General features: G+C 42.0%; 1 protein-coding gene across 9 annotated transcripts in view; it reads left to right on the top strand.

The window, feature by feature from the left end:
* FAM13A (family with sequence similarity 13 member A) overlaps positions 1–25357 on the top strand; it is a 166750-nt gene that overhangs the window by 99359 nt on the left and 42034 nt on the right. For 7 of the 9 annotated variants that reach the window (XM_017831702.1, XM_017831706.1, XM_017831705.1 and 4 more), the window contains one exon: positions 16644–16685. In XM_017831702.1, the coding sequence (XP_017687191.1) occupies positions 16644–16685 (42 nt within the window). Of the gene's footprint in view, positions 1–6687; positions 6753–16643; positions 16686–25357 lie in introns of those variants that run through there. The other 2 variants (XM_017831708.1, XM_017831709.1) reach the window with 2 other exon arrangements.

The following is a 25357-nucleotide window of genomic DNA, read 5'->3' as shown; positions in this document are numbered from 1 at the left end:
CTTCCGTGACAGATGCATCTTCCAGCTCTGGACAGAGACATGTAGTTAACTCTCACTCAGCTCGCTCTTCCTTTAGTGTCTCCCAGCTGGAGTCAACCTCAAGTGATCTTTTCCCACCAGCTCTCCCAGGAGCCAGGCCGGCCACTGGGGCACTTGTGCAAAGGGAGGACTCCTTGCAGTCACGTCATTAGCTGAAGAAGAGGAGCTATTTCTAGAGGGTTTTTTCCAGAGGGTAACTCCGCCAGACTGCCTCCCTTGCCAACATAGATGGCAGTTTATCTTTCAGTGGTGTAGAAAGCTGTGTGCAGCAAACATGAATTGTGTGGCCTGTTCCTCCACTTTCCTCAGCCTCTTCTCATATCCTTATTTTTTCATAAGACTAAGGGTAAACTGCAGGTATTTCACTTGAAGGCACTTTAGGAAGCAGGGAACAGGGAGGGTTCAGAGACATGGAGTTCAAAGGATAGTAGTTTTGTAGAGGATTGGAAGGATGGTTTTGGAAGATGGGAAAGTGTGAAAACAGTGACATTTTTGGTAGGAAATAAAAATAATGCAGGAAGTACCAGGGGCTCATTTTAATTTTTTAGAATTTTTTTACTAGCAAATAAATGCTTTTTCTTTAGTGTTTTCTATGACAGATGTTTTCATTGGTCTGAAACAGCTGGATTTTTAAAGGGTTTTTGTGCAGACTGATAGAAATAACAGTTTGGAGGACTGGGAGAAATTTCACTGGACATTAACATTTAGAAATTTCATTAGATTAACAGAGCTTTGGAGAAAGCCTGCTTTGGAAATAACTTGCACCATACCAGACTCCTTCCTGCTTGTTTGCTTGCTCTCCCATGCTCTGGCACTTTAACTAACTAGTGCAAATGAAAAACCTAGTGACCTTGTCACTCAGCATGCTTTACCCGGTTCCCACAGCAGGTTAGCTGTCACAGCCATTCATCACGTGTTGCTTTCCCAGGAAACCCTTTAGGAACCTACTCCCAGTCCTCTCCCTTCTCCAGGATGGAGACCAAGAAATAATTTCTGGGCTATCCCATGGGGCGAGAGTCCTTTGGAATAAGTTAAAGCTGCTGACAGGCGGGTGTGGCACTGCTTGCAAAGGACACTGCTGCTTAATGAAGAGGAGCCTCAGCAGCCAATCCAGGTCTCCAGAGAGTTTGGGGTGTCCCTTGCAATGAGAAATGAACTAGTGTGCTTATCTGTTGGCTGAGATCAGGAGTGCTGAGAACCTGAGGCTCTGAGAAGCTTTCAGCTTAGTCTTTAATTTTCTCTTATTCTAGCAAGTTTAAGAAACAATTCTGGAATATGTTTCCTCCTTAAGAGATTTTAATTAGCTTTGTTTAAAAGGTAATTTAGCCTCCAAGTTACAGGAAGTCCAAAAGCCCAGTATATTCTCCATGGATATGCCAACAAGGCTTGCATTTCTATGCCAATGCAAAAAATAAAAGGGATAAAATTAAGTCAGCTGAGAGCAACCTACTTGTCTCTTGGACAAGAGGAGTATCATTTGAGAAAATGAGTAAGAAAATTCTGTAAATTCTATCTGGGCAGTTCACCTACGGCTTGGTGTTCCTAAACAGAAGCAACTGTTAAGTTGCAAGATCATTAAAAATTCACCACCATCTTTGATGAATTGCATCAGTAGTTAATTATTCTCATCATTTAAAAATGTCTCATTTCTAGGCGTAATTTGCCTATCTCTGACTTCCAACCGTTGGGTCTTGGTCGGTTTGTGAGTTCTAGGTCAAATATTAATGTTTTCTGCATGCATAGACTATTTTATTTGAAAAACACTTTGGTTTTAGTTTTTGTGTTTCCTTTGTGGATTGTCTCTGAGAACTCTTCAGTTTCTCACAAGTTGCTTGAGAATGGGAATTGCTGAACTGATCATAGTCTTCTGTAGCAACCACCCCAGTAGGAAATACAAACATTGTACACCTTTTCCACACAGTATCCATGTTGATACCTCCTAAGAGGATGATAATTTCTTCAGCCACGCAGTCACTCAGAGCTTATATAGAAGTGCTGGTCTGGCATGATGTTGTATCCCCCAGTAGGACCCATCATCTTGCACATAGTTCCCAGATTTTACTCTTACATGGCTGTACTGAAACTTCTAATGCTGGCTTGCACACAACATACAAAAAGAACCACCAGCATAGTTTTACATTTCCTTTCACTGATAAAATTGCTAAGTGAAACAGGGCTGAGTACCAGCTTTGGAAAGTCACCATTAGTACTTTCACTCCCTTTCTGAGGACTCCCCTTTCACTAAATTATGTTTTTGATATATTAGTTGGTCTTTCTTCCTGTTTGTGCCCTTTTGGAGAGGGCTTATTTAATTGCCTGTCTGCTTTGTTTGGACATGAAGGGCTACAGTTTCCAAATATGGTTTCTGTTTACTCGTGACTTGCTTATTTCATGTGTGCACACAAGTCGTCTAGCCCGTGGGAAATTTTCCAGGGTATTTATCATTTGTGATTGCAGATGTTCATATGGACAGATATTCTAAAGAGGAAAATGCATGTATCAGTGCATGTATCAATGCATGTATGTGTACATAAATAATGGCACTTTAAATTTTTTATTGGTGGCATTTTGAAAAGAACATTCTTTATTTTCAGTCTGTGACATCTTTGCTTTGCATTTCATTTTTCTGCCAGAGGGAAAATATTGCATAACTAAGTAAATATTGTGGGAATAAAATGAGCAGCATCCTAAAAACCCTCAGATTTTGTCAGACCAGGCAAGACCTCTTTCTTTTAAAAATAGTATCTAATTTGTGTATGACTGTGCAGTGAAACAAAGGATAACTGCTTTTCAGGAGGCAGACACAACCACATCCTCATAAAATCCATTATCTAGATCACTTGTATCCTCTGATGCTGCTCACAGATCCTCTTCTTTTGTTGTTTTATATGCTGAGAAAATTACTTGATGTGCAGCAAAGTATGAAAGGGAAAGAAAGAGAAGAAAGCACTTCTGTAATGATGATTGACAGGAGACTTCCTTTCCAAACATGCGGTTATTCTTTAAACTTTGATGGAGAAAAGTGATTATTCATATTTAGTTCCATCCAGTGTATTTTTTTCCCTTTGTTGAATCTCAGTAAGAAATTTGCAAATCTAATAGTTTGAACCCAGGTGTTGCCTTGGTGTAGGTGCTGAAGTTTGGCGGTATGTGTTGGTATTTCAAGGGGCTTTATCATTTTTATTGTTATTTGCTGTCTGTTTTCCGGAAATATTTGCAATACACTGAGGAGCTTATAGTCAGTGGGGAGGATGCTGTGCATGTCCTGAGGGAGGGTTTTCCTGGCCCTCTGTATGTGTGTTTGGTGGTACCATAAAGGGCCTCTGTGGTACATTGTTGCTGCCAACAGGTGAGTTTGGCCTTTCTGAGTAGTAGGTATGCAAGAACTGTATGGAACCTGCAGATAAGATTTTGTTTTCCGTCTTTAACATGGGAGAACAAATTGAACCAGTGCAAAGAAATCCAAAACAAAATGTTATATAATCCCAGGTTTTTTATGGGATAACCCATCCTGAATTATGCAAGTTAAAAAAGAGGACGGGGGAAGCATGGGAATTCCTGTCTCTGTCAAGTAGCAAGTTGGCTTAAAGGTAAACATCTGTGTGAAGGAAGTGGAAGTGTTTGGAGATAAGGCTGCAGTTTTCTGGCAGCTTTTGTCTGCCTCCTTTGTGCCACAAATAAATCACTTGTGGTCCATACTCCTGAACTGGAGAGGAGAAGAATTAATGAGTTGTGAGCTAGTTTAGCAGGTGAGAGATTCAAAAGGCCCACTGAGACGATGTGAACTGAATTAAGGTGACATGCATCATGGGGAAATTTCCTGCTGTTTGAGTACTACTGCTCTTACTGATGGTTGGGCACTGTGCCCCAAAGTACTTTTTAAAATTTCACTCTCTTTGACATTTCTCCATGTTAAAATCTTTTGTTGCAGTATATGCAGCTGTTCTGGAAATAATTAAAACCTAGGGAAAACAGCAGTGCCAGCAACCACCAACTAGCATTTTTTCAGTTTTGATCGCCTTTCTTTCAGTGGGTGCTGAAGTTGCATGCCAGTGGTGCAGGGAAACATGAGCTAGTGTACATCTTCTTAGTCGTGATGATTTTGGCAATGTTAAAGAGGCAGATGAGGAAGGAGAAGGAGAAGTAGATACCCTGTTGAGGGGACTCCAGAAGAAGACAACAGAAACAGAAGGTGGATCTGAAGGTGTTGATGGCACAGGGAGCCCTGCGACTTTACTGTTTTCCCAAGGCATCTGGTTGATTTTAGCGTGATGCCATAAACTAACCTTCTTCACTAATGCTAATTCATAAATTAATCTTTCTGGTTATTACAGCATCCCTTTTTGTTAGTGAATTCTTTGTCAAGGAGCTTAGCACTTCTAAGCTTATTTATATGGGCAAGTCCCATGGAAGTTATGACAAAATAGCTAGTGTATAAATTTAGAGTACAGCAGCTATTTGAGTTATTCCACTTCTGTTTATTCAGCAAGCTGCTGTGGAGAACCCTGAATCCTTCCCCGTGTAGATGGATCCTTAGTTAAATGTGGAAAATTAATTTTTTTTAATGGCATCCTGATGGTAATAACACTCAGTTTATAGAAGTGTAGTAAACTATGAATAATTGTGTGTGTATAAAAGAAGACTGGCCAGGGAAATGCGATTTGATTTATTGTCAAATTGTAAAACAGTACAAGGTTCTTTTGTTTTACACTGAAGTAATTGTATGTATCAGAGTAAAATCTTTCTCTCAGGGTTTTAGTTGCTTAAGAGCATGTATGGCACATTTAATTTAACAGGAAGTCATTGAGATATTCGTTTAATTGCCACAGATAAGAGCAGCCGAGATCCGTGATGGCAGAGTGCTTTATCAGCATTGCTGACTTTCCTAAAAGGGAGCCCTGTGCTTTGCCTGGCATGGCTGTGTCACAGCAGAACAGGCTTGTGCTGAGGCAATGGGCAGAAGCATTACTAATGCACTTCTTCCAGTCAGCCAGCTGACCGGAGCAAATATTAAACAGCTCAGCGTACTGAAGCAAAGCCATTTCTCCATTGACCTCTGTGTCTCTGCCATGCCACTGCCTTCTGAGGCTGCAACTGCCTGCTGCTCTTGTTTTTGACTGAAAACATCCCTGCCTCCTGCTGAGAAAGGTCAGGATCTGTTAGACATCCCTGTGAAATGTCTGATACCCTCTGCTAACCTGAGAGTGTCGGCTGCTTCTCCAGAAAGCTGATGTGGCTCATGTTTAATTTACATGACCTACATCTGCATGAAAGTCTTAAACATACAGGTACTAAGCTCCTGCCACAGCTTTCTCCCAAACCAGTGCCAGATCTCACTGAGGTTTTTAAGGTGATGATGCTTCTAATATTGACTTGAATTTTTGAAGATCGACATCTGCCATTATGCTTTTACCACCTAAAATGTAGAACAAATCCATTCTCTTATGCCCCTTTATCAGTTTGTCATCATCCCCTTCCCCATCGCATAAAGTATGGTGTTGTGGTAATATTGTTCAGAGGCAGGGCAGCAGCAAAATGTTTCTGTCCAGTGTTGGGGCAAATTAGAGTCAATTCCTTAGGCCTTCTGGTCAGAGGAGGTGCAAAGGTGTACAGTAAAACCTTGGGTATGCTCCTTCAGTAGCCAATAAACATTTCAGGGTAAGACTTTGGGCATTTTGTACTGTTCATTTTCCAAGGCTGCTATGTCCTAGAAAGCAGCACATTTGTGTGGGTCACCTGTTGTACGGGGTTCTTTTGCTACCACTTTTCCCAGCCCAAACTTCTACCAAACAAAATGACATGGTTTGTTGTTTCACAGCAATATTTGGTCAGGTGCTGTAGATGTAGAAGCAGGAGTGCTTTAGGGTGGCCCACTGGGAACATCAGTAAAAATAAGTTCGGCTCCTGCAACACTCTTCAGTTCAAATGGTAAGGGAAGAGTTCTCTTATGCTCCTCTTTGCGGTGGGTCTGAATTCGCTGGCCAGCTACAGCACAAGCCTTTCAAACCCAGGTAGTATTAGTATCTACTGCAACACAAAGGGATCAAGTTCAAAGGCGCGGTTGTGCCAGCCCCGACAGACACGACAATGAAGGTGCGTGTAGGCAGCAGTGGCTCGGTGTTTACTGCAGAGCCAGAGCAGCCCGGCGATGGTGTCCTGGAGCTTCAGGTGGTGTGGGGGCACAGCCAGCGCCCTGCCACCCCAGACAGGAGCCAGAGCTGCTGCGACGGTGGGGAGGCAGGTCGTGGGTGCCTACGTTGCACCCTGGGGGGCGTTTAGGAAGAAGGGCAGTGGGTTATAGTAACTAAAAGGGTTACTAAAAGACCTTGTGGGGGTATTTCTGTTAAAAGGTGTCTTGTATCCATCAGCCCGTTAGGTTGCGGTATCTCTTGCAGGCCCAGGACCAACTGGACATTATAAGCCGCTTTTGGTTAACCTGCTTCTGCCGAGGGCGGCGGGGAGGGCAGGGAGCGGGGCCGGGGCCGGTGTCCCAGCTCCTCGGCGGCAGCGGGGGGGCCCGGGCCGGGGCTCTGGGCGGCGGGGCGGGTCGTCGTCAGCCGCCAACCCGGGGCTGGCGGCGCCTTCGCCCCTCCCCGGGGCCGGGCCGCTCCCCGTGGCGAGGCGCTGGCGGCGCTGCGGGCGCGGCCAGAGGCGCGGCGGGCGAGCAGCGGCTCCATGGCCAGCATGGCTTGCGAAGTGATGCCCCTGCAGAGGTACGTGTCCAACCGGGGGGCCGGGACTCCGACCCCGCCTGGGAGCGGGGACACCCACCTGGGAGCTGGGATATACCTGCCCCGGCACCGGGGCAGGGCAACAAGTCCGGTTATTAGCCTGTCTCCGGGGCTTGGGGGGGTCTTTGTATTCCTCGTGCGGGGAGGGGGGCTCGATGTAGCGCCCCGAAATCCACACAGCGCTCCCCTTTGCGGGGAGCCTGCCGCGGGGCGGGAGTTGCTCAGGGGTTTATAGGGATTTGGGGGCCATCCTCTCCCTGCCAGCCGTGGGGGTCTGCCGGCTCCCTGTGCCCGGGCAAACCTGTGCCTCCTGCCACCTCCTTATAGCGGGGGCTGTACTGCGGTAAAGGGAGCGTGGCCGGGCTTGTCCCTGCGCACACCCACCCACAGCTGTCAGCTCGCACACAGCATGGGCGAGAGGTTTAGTTTTCGGAGGAAAAGGGCTGGTTTGTTTCCAGGGTGCTGACACACACCTCAGTTCAGCACCAGCTGTGAGTGCTTACCTGTGCTGACATGTGCTCCTGCCACCATATGGCAGGGGCAACTTCAGTCAAGCTTCTGAAACGGCAGGTCACAGACCCACTGCAGGGAGGAATGTACACAGCCCTTTTACTGAGCCATTAATTTTTTTTTTATTATTTGTACTGCTCTTTCAGTTCTCAAAATTAAGCGGTCCATACCTCCCCTAGCCATATTTTAATGGGATAAATGTCAGTCTTTTGGTAATCTACAAAACAGTAAATAAGAAATTTACCGTGCTATTTCAGCACTGTGGTGGAGCTCTTTCAGCCAAACCTGCGGAGTTGCTGCTTTTACTTGAACACAATAAAATAGTAACTGAAATTGCTGCCCAAACTGTTACTGTCTTGGTAAAGTGCAAGGTCCTCTGCAGGTAGATTTGTTGCAGTAATGCAGTCATGGGGGTCCATGTTGATGACTGCAGAGAAACAGAAATGTGGTTTGAATGTCTTCAAGTAGTCATGGTGCATAGTTTCTATTTGAAGGACCAGTCTCACATAATATTTTTAACCTTTTTGTGTTCCCGAGGATCTTACTGTCCTAGCAGCGGTCGGAACAAGTGGTTATTATTGTGCTCTTGACTCTTCACCCCAGGGGAAGATAGGTTTCACAGGCTGGCTCTAATTAGACTCTTTGTTTTTGTTGTTGCAAGCGCTAAGTCTCCATCAGTTAGAGACGTATTCTGCACTTTAAAAGTGAAGAATTTTTTCCAACTCCATTAAACCTTGAATATAGAATACAGAATTGTTTGAGTTTTGCAGTTAAAAATTATTCACAAAATTCTAGTTCCTTTTCCATCTCCATGATCTATTTTTAGGTTGTGTAGACGGTACTTTAAACACCTAATTTTCTTTGGACCTAGGGGCAGGTAAGCACAGAATGCCAGATGCCTTTACAGTGGTGTTCTCCAGGGTGCACCTTTATTTTCCCCTATTCTTCTCCCTATAGTGTTGTTTCCTCCCTTCTTAGTGCAGTTTTGCTGCAGAAGAGGGTCTTGCTGGCTTTGAGCATTTTTTGCAAGCTTCAGGGAAAGTGATGCCTATTAGTGGTTAGTAACCAGCATGGGTAACACTATGCTTGTAGTTCCCGTGAGGTGGACAGGCTAATGTTGCTGTTCCAGCTGAGGCATGGACAAATTGCAGTGCAAGGCTCCTGTTGCTGGGTTTAAGTGAGACTAGTGCCACCCTTCAGGTGCTGCGTCTTAGGGCACTTCCCAAGCTAAAAGACTCCATCTTTCCCTCTCAAGACAGGGAATGAGCTGCCAGCAATAATCACATTTAGTTCCCTTCCTGCATAAGTGAACTCCCACCTGTCCCTCTCCTGCAGGTGTCTTTGGACCACAGGCTGGCCATGCGGTGCCTGCCGTGGGAACCTCCTGTGTGGAAGCACTACAGATGTGTAGCTGATGTGTAAAACTTGGGAGAGGGAGAAGGGCTCTGTCTAAGAAGCTGCGATATGTAAATAGCATTTGTCAGTAGAGTGGCAAAGTATCATATCTACCAAGGTATCCGTAAGCTGTGAGTCTGTCTTCCTGAAAATCATATAATTTGCTTGCATAGAGCTGTATGTACTATATGGTATAATTTTATTCTATATATAGATATTTGTGGAATGACACATGATGGGTTATGGTGGCCTGCTGTGAGGGATGGAGATGTCAGGGTTATGTTTCATTGCATAGGAAGAAGTGGCAGGCCAAATGTGTTGAACCTCCACTGCAATAGTTACTATATTGCCCAAGCACCATAGAAGGCACCAGTAAATATCACATGGGTTGCATTACTGATTTTCCAACAACTTATCCACCAGTAATTGTCTCTTGCATTGCTAATAGGCTAACGTCTCTTCTGAATAGCATTAGCTTACTTTAATGTCTTAGATTCCTAGTTAGACCATTACTAATGCTGTTAATACGTGTTAATTCATCTATTCTAGCTCAGTCTATTGCAGATTTAACAACAGCTGTGCCTGTGGTTGCCTTTGCCAATCGTATCTGCTGGTTGCTGTAGGAGATAAGAAAGGCAGGTACACACTTGGACTTTGTTTGGGATCAGTGGCCTCTGTTGTTTTCCACTTTGCTGAAACAAGTCAAGGTAGTAGAAGAGTGAAGCCATCACAAGTATTTTTAGAAAGTGCATCTGATAGCAGTAGGGAATGTGACTGATGGGTTTCTGAGCTCTACACAGCAGTTGTCTGTATGGGCTGTCTTGCAGTCATCATCAAGATTGTTTGATTTACTTTATTGGTTGGTTTGCTTCACAAATACCCAGTATTTTAGCCCAAGAACACCATTTGTATTCCAACACACTTTATTCTTTTTTCTTTTGAATGGCTGCTGTGTTCTCTAACACATTAGTGAGCATCTGTGTGTAAAGTTGTATTGTAAATATGTCTGATCCTTTGGACTTTGTTATCACTTTCTGCCCAAGATACTGGGAGGGCTTGACAAGCCCTAACAAAGTACGTTCTGGAATATGTATGTGAGGTATGCTCTCTGAGAATTTGTATCTAACTTTTTCTTTGTTTGCTTTGAGTTTGGGTGTTTTTTCTTCTGATGGAAGAATGAAGAGAAATTCAGACCTGTGGTTCTCATCTTCCACAAGTCATAGCTTATTACAAAATGCTATGTGAATTTTATGTAATTTTTTTGCCTTACAAACTCAGATTTGGCCCACAGCTGGGTGCCTTATCTTGTCACAGCTGTGACATGGTGAGTGTAGGAACCTATGGAAAACCGTTCCTGAGTACAACTGAGGGGGGGGGGGGGCTCTGACTAAAAGAGGAAAGTGAGATGGAATTTTTCTGTGATGTTTGCTTCTGGGGTGTCCACCTGATTAAGCAAAAAAGTATGAATATTTACCTAAAAGCTGGGCTCTGAGATACCTTTATTTGAAGTCTGCAAGCTTTTAACAAACAATCCTGAAACTGAAATCACTGGTTACCTAGTAACAGTTCTTCACCATTATAGTGCAACAGGTATGTGTGTGTTATGCAACTTTACACTGTTAAATTCTGAGATGAGGTGAGACTTTGGCTGGTACATTCATTCCACCTCTTTCTGACCCATTTTTTAGTTTTAACCCAGTTAGAGCTATTGCCAAACCACAAGTAGAAGGAAAGACACGGCCCTGTCTTTCATAATAAGACCCAAGTAGTTTAAGAAGTAAAACAACAAAAGCAAGCTGTTTAACATTGATGTCATTTTATAAAAGATAAACATATTTGCAATCTAGGGGGATAGTAGGTAGAAAATCATTATACAAAATTATGCTGTCAAGGGTTCTGGGATATTCAGATATGTTAATATAAAATGGAAAATCAGCCTCTTGCTCACAGGGGCATTTAATTAGCAACAAGTTCTGCTTATTGCACCTTGCTATGGGGTAGCCTGTACTCCCTGATCCCTGATGTTGCTTTGAAGTGGGAGGAGGTGTGCAAAAAGTCTTCAGTGTAGGTTTTTTTCCTGTTCAGGTAAGGTGCCTCAATCTCAGTGCCCCCTCACGCACAGCTGGTGCAGTTATGCCTCTGGATAATGCACTATATTCTTATTATGTTTTGCTGTGCTCTATGATAGTGTTTCCTAGAATTAAAAACCTCCTACTCTAGGCTTGGGTCCTTGTGCCTTAATCGTGACTGTGGCAAATAGAACAAGAAGTAGTAAGTGCTCCTCAGACGAGACAAAGTGATTGTTCATATTTACCTCAGCTTGTCTCTGTGGAGTAGTAATACAGGTATTTTGAGTGCCAGAGAAAACAAGAAGCAGAAGCTTCTGTTTTGGAAGGCAAATGGGGAACTCTTCCTCAAAAAGTCTCTTTCTTCAACTCTGCAGTTATGTTGCTGCCCACTGGGATCTCACATGCTTAAGATGTAATTTAGTTGAGAGACTTTAGGAAAAACACTGCTGAAGAAACAGCTTTGGGGAAGATGGTGAGATCCTTTGGAGATTAATATTTAAACCAATACCAATCCACTCCCACCCAATTCATTGGAGATGTTTTGCGGAGTATGTGAGTTCAGAATAAAGAAGCTGCGTTGTCAGCCTCATATTTTGACATGCCATTCGTTGGCTGAGTAGCTTATTTAAGTTTCAGTAGTATGCATGGTTAGGTATAAGCATAACTATTGTGAAGACTGGAGATAAATATCTGGAACAACATGTTATGGTTTTGATTTATAAAAGTTACTCTTCAGGGAAAATAAAAATGTTTTCATGGAAATAACTCACAAAGAAATAGCTATTAAGCATTTGTTTCTTAAATAGTGCATATAGGGCATTCCTGCCTTCCCCTTCTTTAGGTGTACAGAGCAAGGGTGGTATTGCTCAGTAATTGATGGTAGGTGCTGACTTTAATGTTGACCATTATATCACCACACTGTTATGTTAGATGAAATTTACAGTTAGTCTTGCATCGAGGGTGGCATTATTCTTCCTTCTTTTGCATAATGTACCTCAATATTTATTTGAAGGAAGTTTGTTTTGAAGGATTTATTTGAAGGAAAAAGCTTATGTTGCCTGGTATTTCTCCTTGGCAAAAACATTGCCTTTTACCCACTGCTGCGAAGCACAAGCTATGAGTAAATTGCTCTACTGAGAAAATAAGTATGCAATAAATTTTCATGAGCTGTTTCAATCTTGCATTTTTTGCAAGGTTGAAATAACTTTTATGAGGAATTGACTTAAGGGGGTGAAGAAGTGCTGAAAAACTTGTGAATAAGACGAAACATTCAGCAAAAAGCACTGCTGTGGCCTGAAAATCAGCGTTTCCTTGAAGCTGTTTTTAGTGTTCTTAGTGTTGAATGTCGGAACAAGTAAATAAACCATAATGTTAATATCCTCTGTAAATGCAAAAATTGCATGTCTGTTAATCCAAGAAGGCACGGTGGTTCTGAATGATGAGAAGAAAACAAGAGGAGACTCAAGCTTGAACCTTCCTTCTCCTGCCTTCAAAAGCTGCGTTAACTTTTGATATCATTAGTAATTTGACACCGACTTTTCAATGCCTTTTGGTTTGATTGCATTAAAATTAAAAGCAGCTATTGCCTTGCCTGAAAGAAGTATTCTCACTAAACAGGCAATTAATTTCTTTTGAAGTCCAGAATATCCGTGGTGGAATTGAAAGTGAGCTGTTTCCTTATCTAACTTTTGAGGTCAGAACAAATAAAGTCTATGGCAAGGCACTAGGAAAACATGACCTTGGCTGAGCAGCAAGACCCTGACAGTCTCTAGGCCTTTCATTTCTGGTGTAGAATGTTGACACTTCAGTCAAAGTACATTTTCATGATTGTAAAGAGAACTCACAAACCCCCAAACCAGCAACACAGTGTATTAATTTAATTCCATCCACTAAATGTCCCATTTATCTTTTGAAAAGAGATGTGGAATAATAGGAAAGCAGCAGTGGATTTGCAATGGAGGCTCCAGTGCCAGGAAGCCAAGACAGAAGAACTGCTGATAGTTAAGTGCAAATAAAACAAGGAGGAAGGACCCTGAGCCACCCTCTGACTTGGGCTGAGAGCTCAGGCCGTTGAGGAGAGGGCTGAGACAGGGGTAGCCCATATATTTGTAAATAAATTAGGAACTTTCTGTCTAAGTGGGTGTTCTGCAATAGGCTCAGCAGCTCCCTTGAAGGGCAAGTTGATTTAATGGTTGAACTTGATAATCTTAGAGGTTTTTTTCACGCTCAGCAATTCTGTGGTTCTATGACACCATCAGCAAAAAAAAAAAAAATGGCCATTATTGTTTAAGGATGTGAGGGGTGAACAGTTGACTGTAACATTCCTGTTGCAAAAGAGGGAGGCAAAAAAAGGTAACTGCCCTTCTGTGATGGAAATTTATCGTTTAACAGTTAGACTTCACCCAGGCTTTCCTATTTCCTTTCTCTGAGACAGAAAGGATGAGTTGTGTAAATGCTGTAAAATACATGTGCCTGAAAATCCCAAAATGTGCTAAACTAACTGATGGGCTAAACTGGTGTTCCTTCCAGTATGACAAACTGTTTTGCTAGCTCAGTGGAGGTCACAAACATAACAGTATTACTTCTTTAGCTCTGAAATAAACAGAACAAGTTTATTTGTTTGGTTTTGTTTGTTTGTTTTTAGTTTGGCTGGTATTTGTTTTGGTTTTTAGCAAGAAGGCAACAGTTAGGTAATCTCCCAAGTATTTCATGGAAGCAATTAATTTCGGTTTATTCCCTTGACTTAGGGGAACTATTTATATGCCTGAGTTAAAAGAGACTGCTGTATTTTGCACTCACCTGCTTGGCCAGGTAATCAGGGATAGCTGAATAAATAACTGGGGTTTTTTTAAAGTTATTTCATCCTTTTAGTGCCTTCTCATTATAAAGCATGTGTAAAGCTAGACAAACTTTGAGGATAAAAACCAACCAAACAAACAAAAAACCCCAAAACTTAATCTACTGCTAAACCTGTTTGTCTAATGGGTAAATTCTTTGCTGGGCAAGGTAGAAATTTAAACTATGTAAGAGCTGCTCATCAGAATGACTTGTCCTGTCCATACTGTGGGAATCTGACTTGGTTTGCCCAGTCAGTGTGCCAGGTATTAAGCTTTTCCTTCTTTCTCGAAGGGTTATACATCCCTTTAACCAAAGAGGAATTATGCAACCCAAGTACAGTACAGTGCAGTTAAATGTTAAACATATCTTAGCGACTTCTAGCATTTTCTTTTGAAAGGATACATGGTAGACAGGGGTTCCTAGCAATATTAGTAAGCCTTTTAGTTCAAGGGGCTTGTTTTAAAAATAAGTGAGCGTTTGTTTTCTAATCAGCATAGTGTGAGTTATAGTGACAAAGAGTGCTGTGTGGAAGGTTTTAAAGCAATTTCTAGCCCATTTATTGTGTAATATCAACTGGTGATCATTTATGATCACATCTTATACATTTTTGCTCCCTTGCCTGTCACTTCTCTGTCTGAAACCATGTGGTTAGGTATATACAGGTTTAAAACTTCTTGCGTGCAATTTCCATTTCTTTCATTAAACTAAGCTGTGCTTGTGTGTATAATATAAGTGCATCAGTTTATTACCTTTCAGTGGGAATAATCCATTATTTCATAAAGTGTTATAATCAAAACAGAATCTTTGTGTGCTAAGTGATTGGAGTAGGATTTGGTAGTCTCACATCTAATTTGAGAGATTACAAATTGTGTGGAATAACTGCTTTAAATCTGTTTGCAATTTAGACAGCTCATATCTTCCAGCTTACATTAATGAGTTGGCTAAGGTGCATGAAGTTAGGGAAAGATGTTTGGGATATGCTGTTTTTAATGGTTTAGTGGAGAAACGGGTAATATGCTTTACTCAGATGCAGGAGATCTTAGAAGACTTTTATGGTTTTCTCAGAAGTCTGGATTTCATACTAATTAACTTGGAGGTATTCATCCCAGATTCAGCTACTGATCAGTGCTGCATGTGTAAAACTATAAACCATTATTTAGTAAAAGAGGTTATGCACAGCTACAATTATTACCAGCTGTGAAATTCTGAGACGTAATGATCTGAATGAAGCTGGTACTTGGTAAGAGCTGTTTTGTCTGCCATTCCCAGCTAATGTTCTTTAAATATTTGTTTCTCCTCTCTTACTTTGTATGGGTGGATATTGATTTTTTTTTTGTACAGATATAAAGCTTTCTTGAACTTACAGAGCAGCAGTTGTACTTGCTGTGGAAGAACAGGAAGGAAATGCAAGAAGTTTCAGAGTCCCTGCTGAATACTGCTTTTCCATCTGATCTGTCAAAGCAAATATTGGGAGCATGAATGTAAAAAAGCTATTTGGACTTTTGCAGTATCATTGTGCTTCAGTGACTTGGAAAGTAATTACAAATCCTGAGATAAGGAAGGGGGTTTATGATAGAAGAGAAAGCATGTTTGATGTGGCTTTGACAACTGCCACTTGTACATAAAGCAGCATTTGGTGTTGGCATTTGAAGTTGCATTGATGAACAGAAATCTTGATGGTGCTGTGAACTTTCCTCTGTGTGAGAAAACATTTTTCATGTTTTCTGTCCAACACTGGGACTTGTTTGCATTGAGATGCAAGTACAGCTACTAACACAATGAACTGAACATAGCAAAAAACTTCACCAGCAGCTTTGTGAATTTAAAGTAGCTTCTTTACACTTACAAAAATATATATTCTGTAAGTGCTAAATAAAGTGATAACATGCATGCAAGCTGGGAGACTGTGCATGCCGTCAGGGGAGGGAGCCTGTACCTGGCAGAGGTTCTTACCTGTGCCTTTTTTGCAGGTTGTCTTCTGGGAAGGGCAATAGTAGGCACTTCCATGTTTCCATCCACTTTTTCTAGGCACTCTCAAAGCCATAGCAGTTTCTCACAAAGACTGTTCAGGTGATGTTGACCTCAGCTCACAGGCAGGCACTGTCCCCCTGCACTGCACTGCACTGCTCTGCTCTGCGTGCTGGCCAGCTCTGGGAGCCACAGCGGCGTTCAGTGCTCCCATAGCAGTGGCTGACTGCAGCTTGCTCAAGCTGCTGACCTCAGTGGCATATCCTGTGTGCTTGGAGGAAGCCAGGTGTCCTGTTCTGGAGAGTTAGAAGTCTTAAATACCCTGCAAAACTGACTGTTTCTCAGTTTGGAATGAGTAGGTGAAATTTGTTTCAACCCCTTCGTACAGCGGCATGGTCTTACATTGACTTAAGCCATCAGTCCACCACACCTTTAAGCTTCAGTGTCCCAGCAGCTCGTTCTTAGGCTTGTGCCAGCACAGACAGGCTGAGCTGGATCAGGGCTGTTCAGGCCAGCTGACAACTAAAACACCATTTTGTCAGGGGATCTCTATGCCAGCCGATGGCAGTCCCTGATGTCAAGCCTACAGAAATTTTGGTATAGTCAAATACGCTTTCCACAGGAGCAGTAAAACTGGGGAATTTGTAGCCTCGTGCATACACCTATGGCCATTTCTGTGGTTACTCAAGATGTCATTTGTGGTTTTTTGTCAAATTTGGCTTTAATAGGCAGATTGTTTAATTCTGGAACAGCAGGCAGCAAAGGGCTCTCTTGGTTTTGCTGGCAGAAAATGCTTTATTGTTGCTATGGGAATAGTCCTTGCACTGCTGCAGAGTCTGAATGACTTCTGGCTGTCTAGCAGGAGATCTGTTACACCACATTTGTGGACACTGAGATGTGACTTAGGTTGCCAGGATTTAAGGAACGTGACTTAAAGGTTTCTTCCATGTGTAAAACCAGGAGACGAAGTAGACGTGTTACCTCTGTAGCAGGTTTCACTTTTGTTATCTCTACTTGTTAAGAGTGAGTATCTTGAACTGCACATACAAGCCAGAACTGCATACTAACCTTAAAAAATATGTTTTATTTTTAGCTCCCAAGAAGATGAGCGGCCTATGTCACCCTTCTATGTGAGGTATTTACTCAGTTGTTTAAATTTATTTTTCTGTGCGGGCTTGACTCGTTATTGGAATTAAATGTGGGGAGGGGTGCCAGAAATGCTGAAAAAACTGTAATCAAAGTGAAGATTAATGTTACATTTGTAATTATTGCTCAGTTAGTGAGATAAGTCTTTGAAGATACAAACTCTGTTGCGATTTTTTTGTATTTACAGAATAGACCTGGGCTTTAAACTCTTAATTAGAAGATGGACATGGGTTTCCTCTTTTCTTTGATTTGTTATGTAGCTTAGGTGCCTGTCTTGAGTAGTTTATAATCTGCAGGCACAGGAGAGATTTTTGCCACAAGCTTTGAGGAACTCGCAGCATGTGCTGCTCAGAAAGAAATCAGGAACCAGATGGTGAGTCAGCAGCCCATACAGCAACTGCTTCTCTGCTGCAGCCCAGAAGAGCAGGAGAGTGCCTGGGTCCCCAGCAAGCCTCCCTGGAGGGAATGGTGCTCACGCTGCATTTGAACAAATTGTGTTTCTTGTTTTGCCAACTGGAGGGCAAAGTCACTGCTTGTAAAAATGGTCTAATTCTGTTGACATCAGTGAAAGTTTGCTCTGCTTGCTTCCGTAGCAGGCTCAATTCCAGTGCTTTCATTTATACTTAGTGGAAGAACAGGAGCCAGGGCAATTATAACAGTGAAGGGCTGCAGAGCAGGAAGGGCCAGATATTATAATTGGGTTCTTTGATCTCTGCAGAGTTTAAACAAATAAAAAGAAATCCCAGTGGTGCTTTATGTGAGAGCAGTGATAATTAGAATTCTTACAGCGATCTCTGAAATTTGTTAATTATCTTGTATGTATTTCTATTTATCTTTGTAGCTTGGGTTTTTTCTTTAAGATTTTTTTAACAAACTATAGAAACACTGCATTTAATGCATACTGTGCAGAAATGTGTGTCAGTGAACTGTTCATGGACTAGCCTGGTTGCATGATCTTGTCTGCCTTCCTGTTGATACACCATCATTCCCTGAAGTGTGTTTGTGAAGATGTTGCCCAGTCTGGGGCTCAAAAGCTCTGAACTGTCTGAGGAGGTTCTCCCTTTTCCATTGTGAGATTATTTTGTAGCTGCATACATACATTCCCCTGTCTCAAGTTTTCCCTAGTTTAAATCTTCATCCTGTCTTTCCATTGAAAATGGTCCTCCTCTTTCTTTCTGGCTAAACGTGACCTTCAGATCATTTTAGGCTTTCATTATGTTTCCATCTATCTTACTGCTTAAAACTGTCCTTCCAAGCCCTTTCCTGGATTATGGAAAAATTATGCATGAAGGAGATTGTCTTCAGCTGACTTTGTCAAGATTGCCAAGGAGATAGGGAGCCAGGGGTGAACCTGACCAAACTGACATCAAAGCAGGACATTCCTGAAAGCAAGTTTGAACATTTTAAATAGAAATGTGGGCATCAGGCAAAGCATTGCCAGCCAGTCAAGGGAGGGGATTGTCCCGCTCTGCTCTGCACTGGTGCGACCTCACCTTGAATATTGTGTGCAGATTTGGGCACCACAATATAAGAAAGATATTAAGCTATTGGAGAGTGTCCAAAGGAGGGCAGTGAAGATGGTGAAGGGCCTTGAGGGGAAGCCGTATGAGGAGTGGCTGTTCATCCTGTAGAAGAGGAGACTGAGGGGAAATCTCATTGCAGTCTACAACTTCCTCATGAGGGAAAGAGGAGGGGCAGACACTGATTTCTTGTCTCTGATGACCAGTGCCAGGACAGGAGGGAATGGCCTGAAGTTGTGTCAGGGGAGGTTTAGGTTGGATATTAGAAAAAGGTTCTTCACCCAAAGGGTGATTGGGCACTGGAACAGGCTCCCCAGAGAAGTGGTCACAGCACCAAGCCTGACAATTCAAGAAGCATTTGGACAATGCTTTCAGGCACATGGTGGGATTCTTGGGAATGGTCCTGTGCAGGGCTAAGAGTTGGACTCAATGATAATTGTGGATCCCTTTCAACTCAACATATTCTGTGATTCTGTGATATTAGGGTGGGGAAGAAAGTTTCTGTCCATTGCAATGAAGGGGTGGCTTTCCATGGGAATCTGTCTTGCAAATAGGAAGGAAACAGTCAGGAATAAGCACATAGTTGGGAAGTGAAGGAATGGCTTGTAGGAGCAGAGAGGGAGCAGCATACCTTGAGACAAAGGCTTCATGCCAAGCTTGTATCTTTTGTAACGTTGCTGGGATACAGTTACTTGTAAATAAAGCGAACAGCTTGTAAGTCTTGCTTCTATTTATCACACATCAGAAATGTGTCCTCCTGCGGTCAGTTGCCAAGTGCAGTTAATTTGGCAGGAGAGCTGATGCTGGCTGGGCAAATCATGGTGCTTCAACAACTGAGAACTTGAGTGGGTGGCCAATTTTCAGTGCAACTTTGACTGTTCTAATTGCTGCCCCAGAGCTGTGCATGACATATGTAGGAATTGTGTTTCACACCATGGGCAAGGAAGGGGAGACTGTTTCCTTTAGCTGTCTGATGGTCAAATATATTTCTGTTACTACCAGCCACATTTATAAAATTTGATATACTGTTCAAGTAATCCTTGAAGTGAATCATGAATGTTTAGGTACAGAGCAGCCACTGCTGTGTTTATGCAGTATTTCCATATAGATAATTATACAAGTTAAATAAGTGGGAACAAGAGCTCTTTAGCTTCCAAACACTGCATGATACTTGGCTTTGCCAGACTGAAGGAGCATTGTGTCCCTCTGTCATGGTTTAACCCCAGCCAGCAACCAGACGCTCGCTTACTCCTGCACCAGAGGGACTGGGGAGATAATTGGAATGGTAAGAGCTAGAAAACTTGTGGGTTGAGATAAAGACAGTTTAATAGGAAAAAGCCATTCACACAACCAAAGCAAACCCAGGAATCAATTCACTGCTTCCATGGGCAGGCAGGTGTTCAGCCATCTCCAGGAGAGCAGGGCCCAACACATGTAACGGTTACTTGGGAAGACAAACACCATCACTCCAAGCGCCTCCCACTTCTTCCGTCTTCCCCCCACTTTAAATGCAAAACATGATGTTGCAGTGTATGGAATATCCCTTTGGTCAGTTTGGGTGACCTATCCTGGCTGTATCTCCTCCCAGCCTCTTGTGCACCCCCAACTTCCTTGCCAGTGTGGCAGTACAAAAAGTGGGAAAGGCCTTGGTTCTGCATAAGCCCTGCTCAGCAAAAACCGAAACATCTCTATATTATCAACCCCGTGTCCAGCACAAATCCAAAACACAGCCCCGTATCAGCCACAGTCAAGAAAATTAACTCTACTCTAGCCAAAACCAGCACACCCCCATAGACCAGTTTTGGGAGAATCAAACCAGAGGCTTGATTATTCAGTGCTGTACCGTGTCAACTAGAAATGGAGATATTTCCCTGGCTGGTCTTTTTAACAATAAGGCCAATACTGAAGGTCTTAACTTTTAAGTTGTGTTTTTTTCCTTTAGACATTGGGAAAGTCAAGATCAATTATAGAGTTTATCACCACTGCTGCTTTGTAAGGAAATAAGCAGTCATTAATGGTACAAGAGTAAGCAGTAAATGAGGCAAAATGTGACATAGGTTTGTAAAGAGTGGTGGCAACCACACAGCAAAATTATTTTTATAAGACTTTACAGAGAGAGGAAGAAAAGTAATATGCCTAATCTATCTGACATCAGCAAAATGTTTTAGATCATGCCATCGATATGGAAAAAAGGACATTAGTACTAGAACTTAAAGATGGGCAGGGAGGGGATGAGACCTATAGAGCAAGGAGATTGCTGCTGGAGCTCCTTAAATGTCATGGACTTTTTTTCTTTAATAACCACTGGCACAGTAAAATCAAATCATGTTGACGAACTGAGCTTATAGCAGAAATTTAGGATGGATGAATGGGTTGGGAGTGTCTTCTGGGAGAAAATATATGGTAGTGAGATATTATATAGGGTGATTTTTTTATATATATATATATATATATATAAAGATAAGCATCAAATATAAGATATAGTATAAAAATAATAACATAGGTAATAATGTCATATATCTCAGGACTAATAATGAAAATCTTTGACGTGAAAGGGGAGTTCCTCGCATTTGGAAGTGCCAAGGAAGAAAAGGATGTGGGCATATTTGTTCATGGAGGGATGGAAGGGAGGCATGGGATGAAAATCTTCAAGTTGAAGTAATCACATGACAATGGATATACAAAGGAATTATTTTCAGTATGAGGCCCTGCACAGCTTCAATAACTTGTGTTCCAATGGCATTAGGTTTATGAAGATGATTAAAGAAATGGGCAGACCCTGTTATAAGACGGAGAAAAGAGCATAGAGGTCTTAGTCACCATAAGAAACCAGAGGATACATATTCATTCTGAGTTTTAGACAGAAGGGAAGGATTGTTTGTGTTAAATAACAATACTGATGCAAGAGGAAATGTGTACAAATAGTCTATGAATAAATTTTGGCAGAAAATTATTAATTTTGTAGCTGAAGGCCTCTTTTGTTGGGCATTATAAGGGTGAGGTCAGCTTGACCAATTTGAGAGATGTGAGATTTGAGTCCATTCGCTTACTGCTGACCAGGGTTATCCTCTCCCTCTCTGTAGTCCTTGGTCAGATAATTTGTTGGTTCAGCTGTGCTCAGTAGCACGCAAGGAGATTTCTGCACTGTAAAAGAAGAGGAGAATCTTGCAGAGTGATTGATCCAGGGAGTCTCCCCGAAGGGTGTTTACGTTCCAAAACCTTTTGTAACAAAACCTTGTGGTAAATGGAGTTGAGATTGTTAAAAAGTGCAAAGCACTGCTCCTTGTGTAATTCTGTAATGAGACTGTGATGCCAGCTGTACTGAGTAATCAGTACTGAGGAACAGTCTGCAGTTTCAGGTAATGAAGCAGCATCTGGCAGCAGCAGTTCCTTGTAAGCACAATTCTGCTCAACAGGTGCTATGAGTTTTTAGAAGTCAGAGGATCTACAGACACGCTTTGTGCTGCCGTATATGCTTTAGATTTGAGGTTAGTCAGGTAGATGGTTTCAGAGGAGTTCCCAGTGAATACATCCTGAGATAAGGCAGGGTGATATTACAGGGGGGAAAAAGCAAAAGCTTTGTAGTGTGGAGCTTCCTTGCTAACATGTAGAGCATTAAACTGAAATTGAGATGAGAGCTGACATCACAAGCAATGCCAAAAATTGAATTAAATACCCATGTGTGCAGGGCAAGGCATTGGACAGTTTCACCTGATTTAATACTTCTTCTCCTAGAAGTACAGATATCCATCCTGTTGGCAGTATTCAGTACAGCTGACTGTTTCTCCTTTTAACGGTTGTTATTTGAGACAACTCTTTTTTTATAATGCAAGTCAAGTATTCTTAACCTGTAGTATCGGTTAAGATGTTTTACTCTGTTTGTTATCAGGTCAGTTTCCTGAAGGAGCTGAAAAATTTTGTTCTGGATTTCACATCTGCTTGGCCACCTTGCTGCTGGACACTTCTTCCTCTATGGACATGCCATAAGAGGTCCTAAGGCCCACAGGAATGCTGGACCCCATTGCAGATCATGGTTACATTGTGTGATGCATGTTCATGTCCTGCATCACATCAGCCCTAGCTGAAAGTAAATGCCAGGCCACTGGGTGCCCCTGCTCTGGGTGTCCAGTTACCATGCAGGTCTGATGCTCCCTGAGGTGTATCTCCCTTCTCTGTAGGGGAACCTGTGCGACACAGCCATCCAAATTCACCGAGCTAATTCATGTGGCCTGTATGAATCCCCTTCAGGGTTGTCTCTGCTCCAAGCAGTAGGTGTCAGTGTGCATCCATCAGAAAGGATAATCTCAATGTAAGTGAAAAAGATTAGGAATCGTGAAGACAGTTGCTTTTAGTGAGGTTAGTTTTCTGCATAGTAAGAAGGTAGTGTCAAAAATAACGTACCACATTTAAAGGAAGGGTAATTCAATCTGAGTTTCTGAAAGCATGGAGATGCTGAAAAATACTGAAAGTGTGTCATCTGTGTGATGAGACATCCCAGTAACTAAGAGCACATCTCTTTTATTTTTAATCTCATTATTTTATATGAAAATATAAAGTGAAGTAGTTGTCTTAAAATGGATCCCCCGTGAGCCTGCTGTATTGCATGTCACAGTGTGGAGAGTGGGTAGTGTTTAGACTATTTAAGTACCTATGAAAAGAAATTTCTTAGGTCATGGGTTGAAATAATATATTCAGGAGGACTTCAGAAATTTCCTGTCTGAAATGTCGAACCTATTTAAAAATTCTTGACTGTGCTGGAGTGGCAAAACGGTAGAAAGTTTTTGCATCTATTGAGGCTTTCTTACTGTTGTGCTTGGCTTTCAAAAAAGCAAAAACAGGAAAAAAAACCAACCCTTTTGCTTCCTGAATAAACAGTTGGATTGTAAATAAATCTCAGCAATGAATGACCTTAGCACCAGATTGTAAGTCTAGCTTATGATTTAGGCCATTAAGTATTGTCAGGAAGTAATTAATTGACTTCATAAATGAAAACCCAGTCTGGGAAAATACTGTGCCAGTAAAGTTAGTTTGCTCTGTTTGATGTTTTTTTCTTTGCTCTTTTTACCTGGAAGCTAAAACATCAGCAGTGACCTGAATGAAAGAAATTTGGAGAAGGGGCTTTGCTGTCCAACTCAGTTATTTGTCTGCTATCACAGAATGGCCAGCACTGACTAAACAAGGTGCAGACATTGAATGAGATAATTCTCACTTCAGTGCACATCTTTTAAACGTAGAGAGTACTAGTTAGGGGGGCAGGCAAGCTTTAATGTGCTTTAAAGTGAAGGAAAATACCACCTTCCCGTACTTGAGGTTGAAACAGAATGGGAGAAGAGACCATGCAGTAAGAGTTTACCTTATGTGTGAAGCAAGATTTTATTCAGAGTTGATGGAGAACCTCTGAAAGTGAGCAAAAAAGACTTGAGTAAACAAGTTAGACAACACTAGGAAGTGCTAGAGGTCAGACTTCCTAAAAGGAAAAGCATGAGGGTTATAAGAAGCCAGTTCAAAAGTTTATAGCACTTAAAACAGCTGTGTGCCTTGATGCAGGTTTTCTGGCTGGCTTTCTGAAAGTAAAAGTCCCCAGCACTGGGAAACTGTCCTGCTGCCTTCTGTCACCAGAGAAGAACCTCTAAATTCTATCAAAAGTCGGTGTTTCTCAGCATGCTCTGCAGCAGCTGCGTAATTTAATAAAGATAATCTAGCTGTGGAGATAATTGACCATACGTATCAGTGAAATGGAGCAGATGTGAGGAGAAAATAATGAACTGTAGCAGAACATGAGTTCCCATTGTCTGGATGATTTACTGAGCAAGGCAGCCCTTCCAAGGCAGCTGCCTGCACGGGTGGGCATGCCAAGAGGGCTCTTCTAAGCAAGGCTTGCCTCGCCTGCTCCGTGAAGCGTAAATCCAACAGCAGAGCAAGTTTTGCCACCCAAGAAGTTTGGAAAACCCCGCAGGATACACCCTGCCTGCCTGGTTGCTCTTCTGGGCTGTGAAATCCTTACTGGGTGGTGTCTTTCCCTGGGTTTGCTAACGTGCTCGTGCACCTCCTGCTCTGTCCTGCAGCAGGCTCAAATCCTAAAACCACTGTGTAACTCTGTACCCTCCACCATTTGTTTTGGATGTGAACTTCCTCAATGTAAGAAAGGTTGGTGGAGAGTAAGTAAAGCAATTTAGCAATACATTTAAATTAGGCTTCAAAATGAAATAGCCAGAAAAGTTACCAGTTGTGGAATTAAAGGGAAGTTGGGGTATCTTGAAAAACTCAGATTTAAAGTCTCTGTCTTATTGAGAAGGGGCTAATGAAAGAGCATTAAAATATCACAGAATTAAGAATAAACTTGGATTCATTACACAAGGAAGAAGTATTTAGAAGGGAAATATAGTAAAATCAGAATGTCACACCTTCATTTTGTAGTCATCCACTCAGCCACGAAACTATATGCATACTTCCTGGTTATTTGTCAGTAGTTTGAAAATTACCATATTACTGTCTTTTCTCTAGCATTGGTGTTGTCTGAGTAGGGCTTTTCTAGATACCACAAAGGAATCGTTACGCAAATATGCAATATTATTAATTAGTTGAGTTAATGTACTTAAAATTGAATTGGTGTTAGTAAAGCACACAGTTAACTGTGAATTAGACAACTACAGAATGTATTGGAGTGCTATAAAAAATGTATGGATAGATAAACCTATATCCTAAAGATGTTTAAAAAAAAAATAGAATCCAAACAGTTGGTTTTTTCCTCTCCACTACCACTTTCCTGACATGAAAACAGAGAAGAAGGGTGTGATAACACCCTTGCTCATTTTGTATTACATGTAAGTATTAGAGAAAGTTGATCCAATATTAACCTGCTCCCACATGTGTAGGAGCAGTAGCCAGCATATGAATTATTAGCCTACCACACTAGCTCCTTGCTTGCTAATATGTCTCCCATGGGAGGCCAGGTCTTAAAAAATAGTTTTGGACTGGGAAGAGGCCAAATAGTTTCTGTAAATGAACAAGAAAGCAAGTAGAATGCTTGAAACATGCTCTTCAAATTGCAAAGCCATCCAGTAATTAATAGTCAACATGTTAGATGTGGGAAGAGAGGAATCTTGCAAATTTTTTGTTTCCTATATGCAGATTTTGTGTC

This window comes from Lepidothrix coronata, unplaced genomic scaffold (genome assembly GCF_001604755.1).
Source record: "Lepidothrix coronata isolate B3197 unplaced genomic scaffold, Lepidothrix_coronata-1.0 Scaffold195, whole genome shotgun sequence".
Taxonomy (NCBI): Eukaryota; Metazoa; Chordata; class Aves; order Passeriformes; family Pipridae; genus Lepidothrix; species Lepidothrix coronata.
This window is presented reverse-complemented; position numbering and strand designations above follow the sequence as displayed.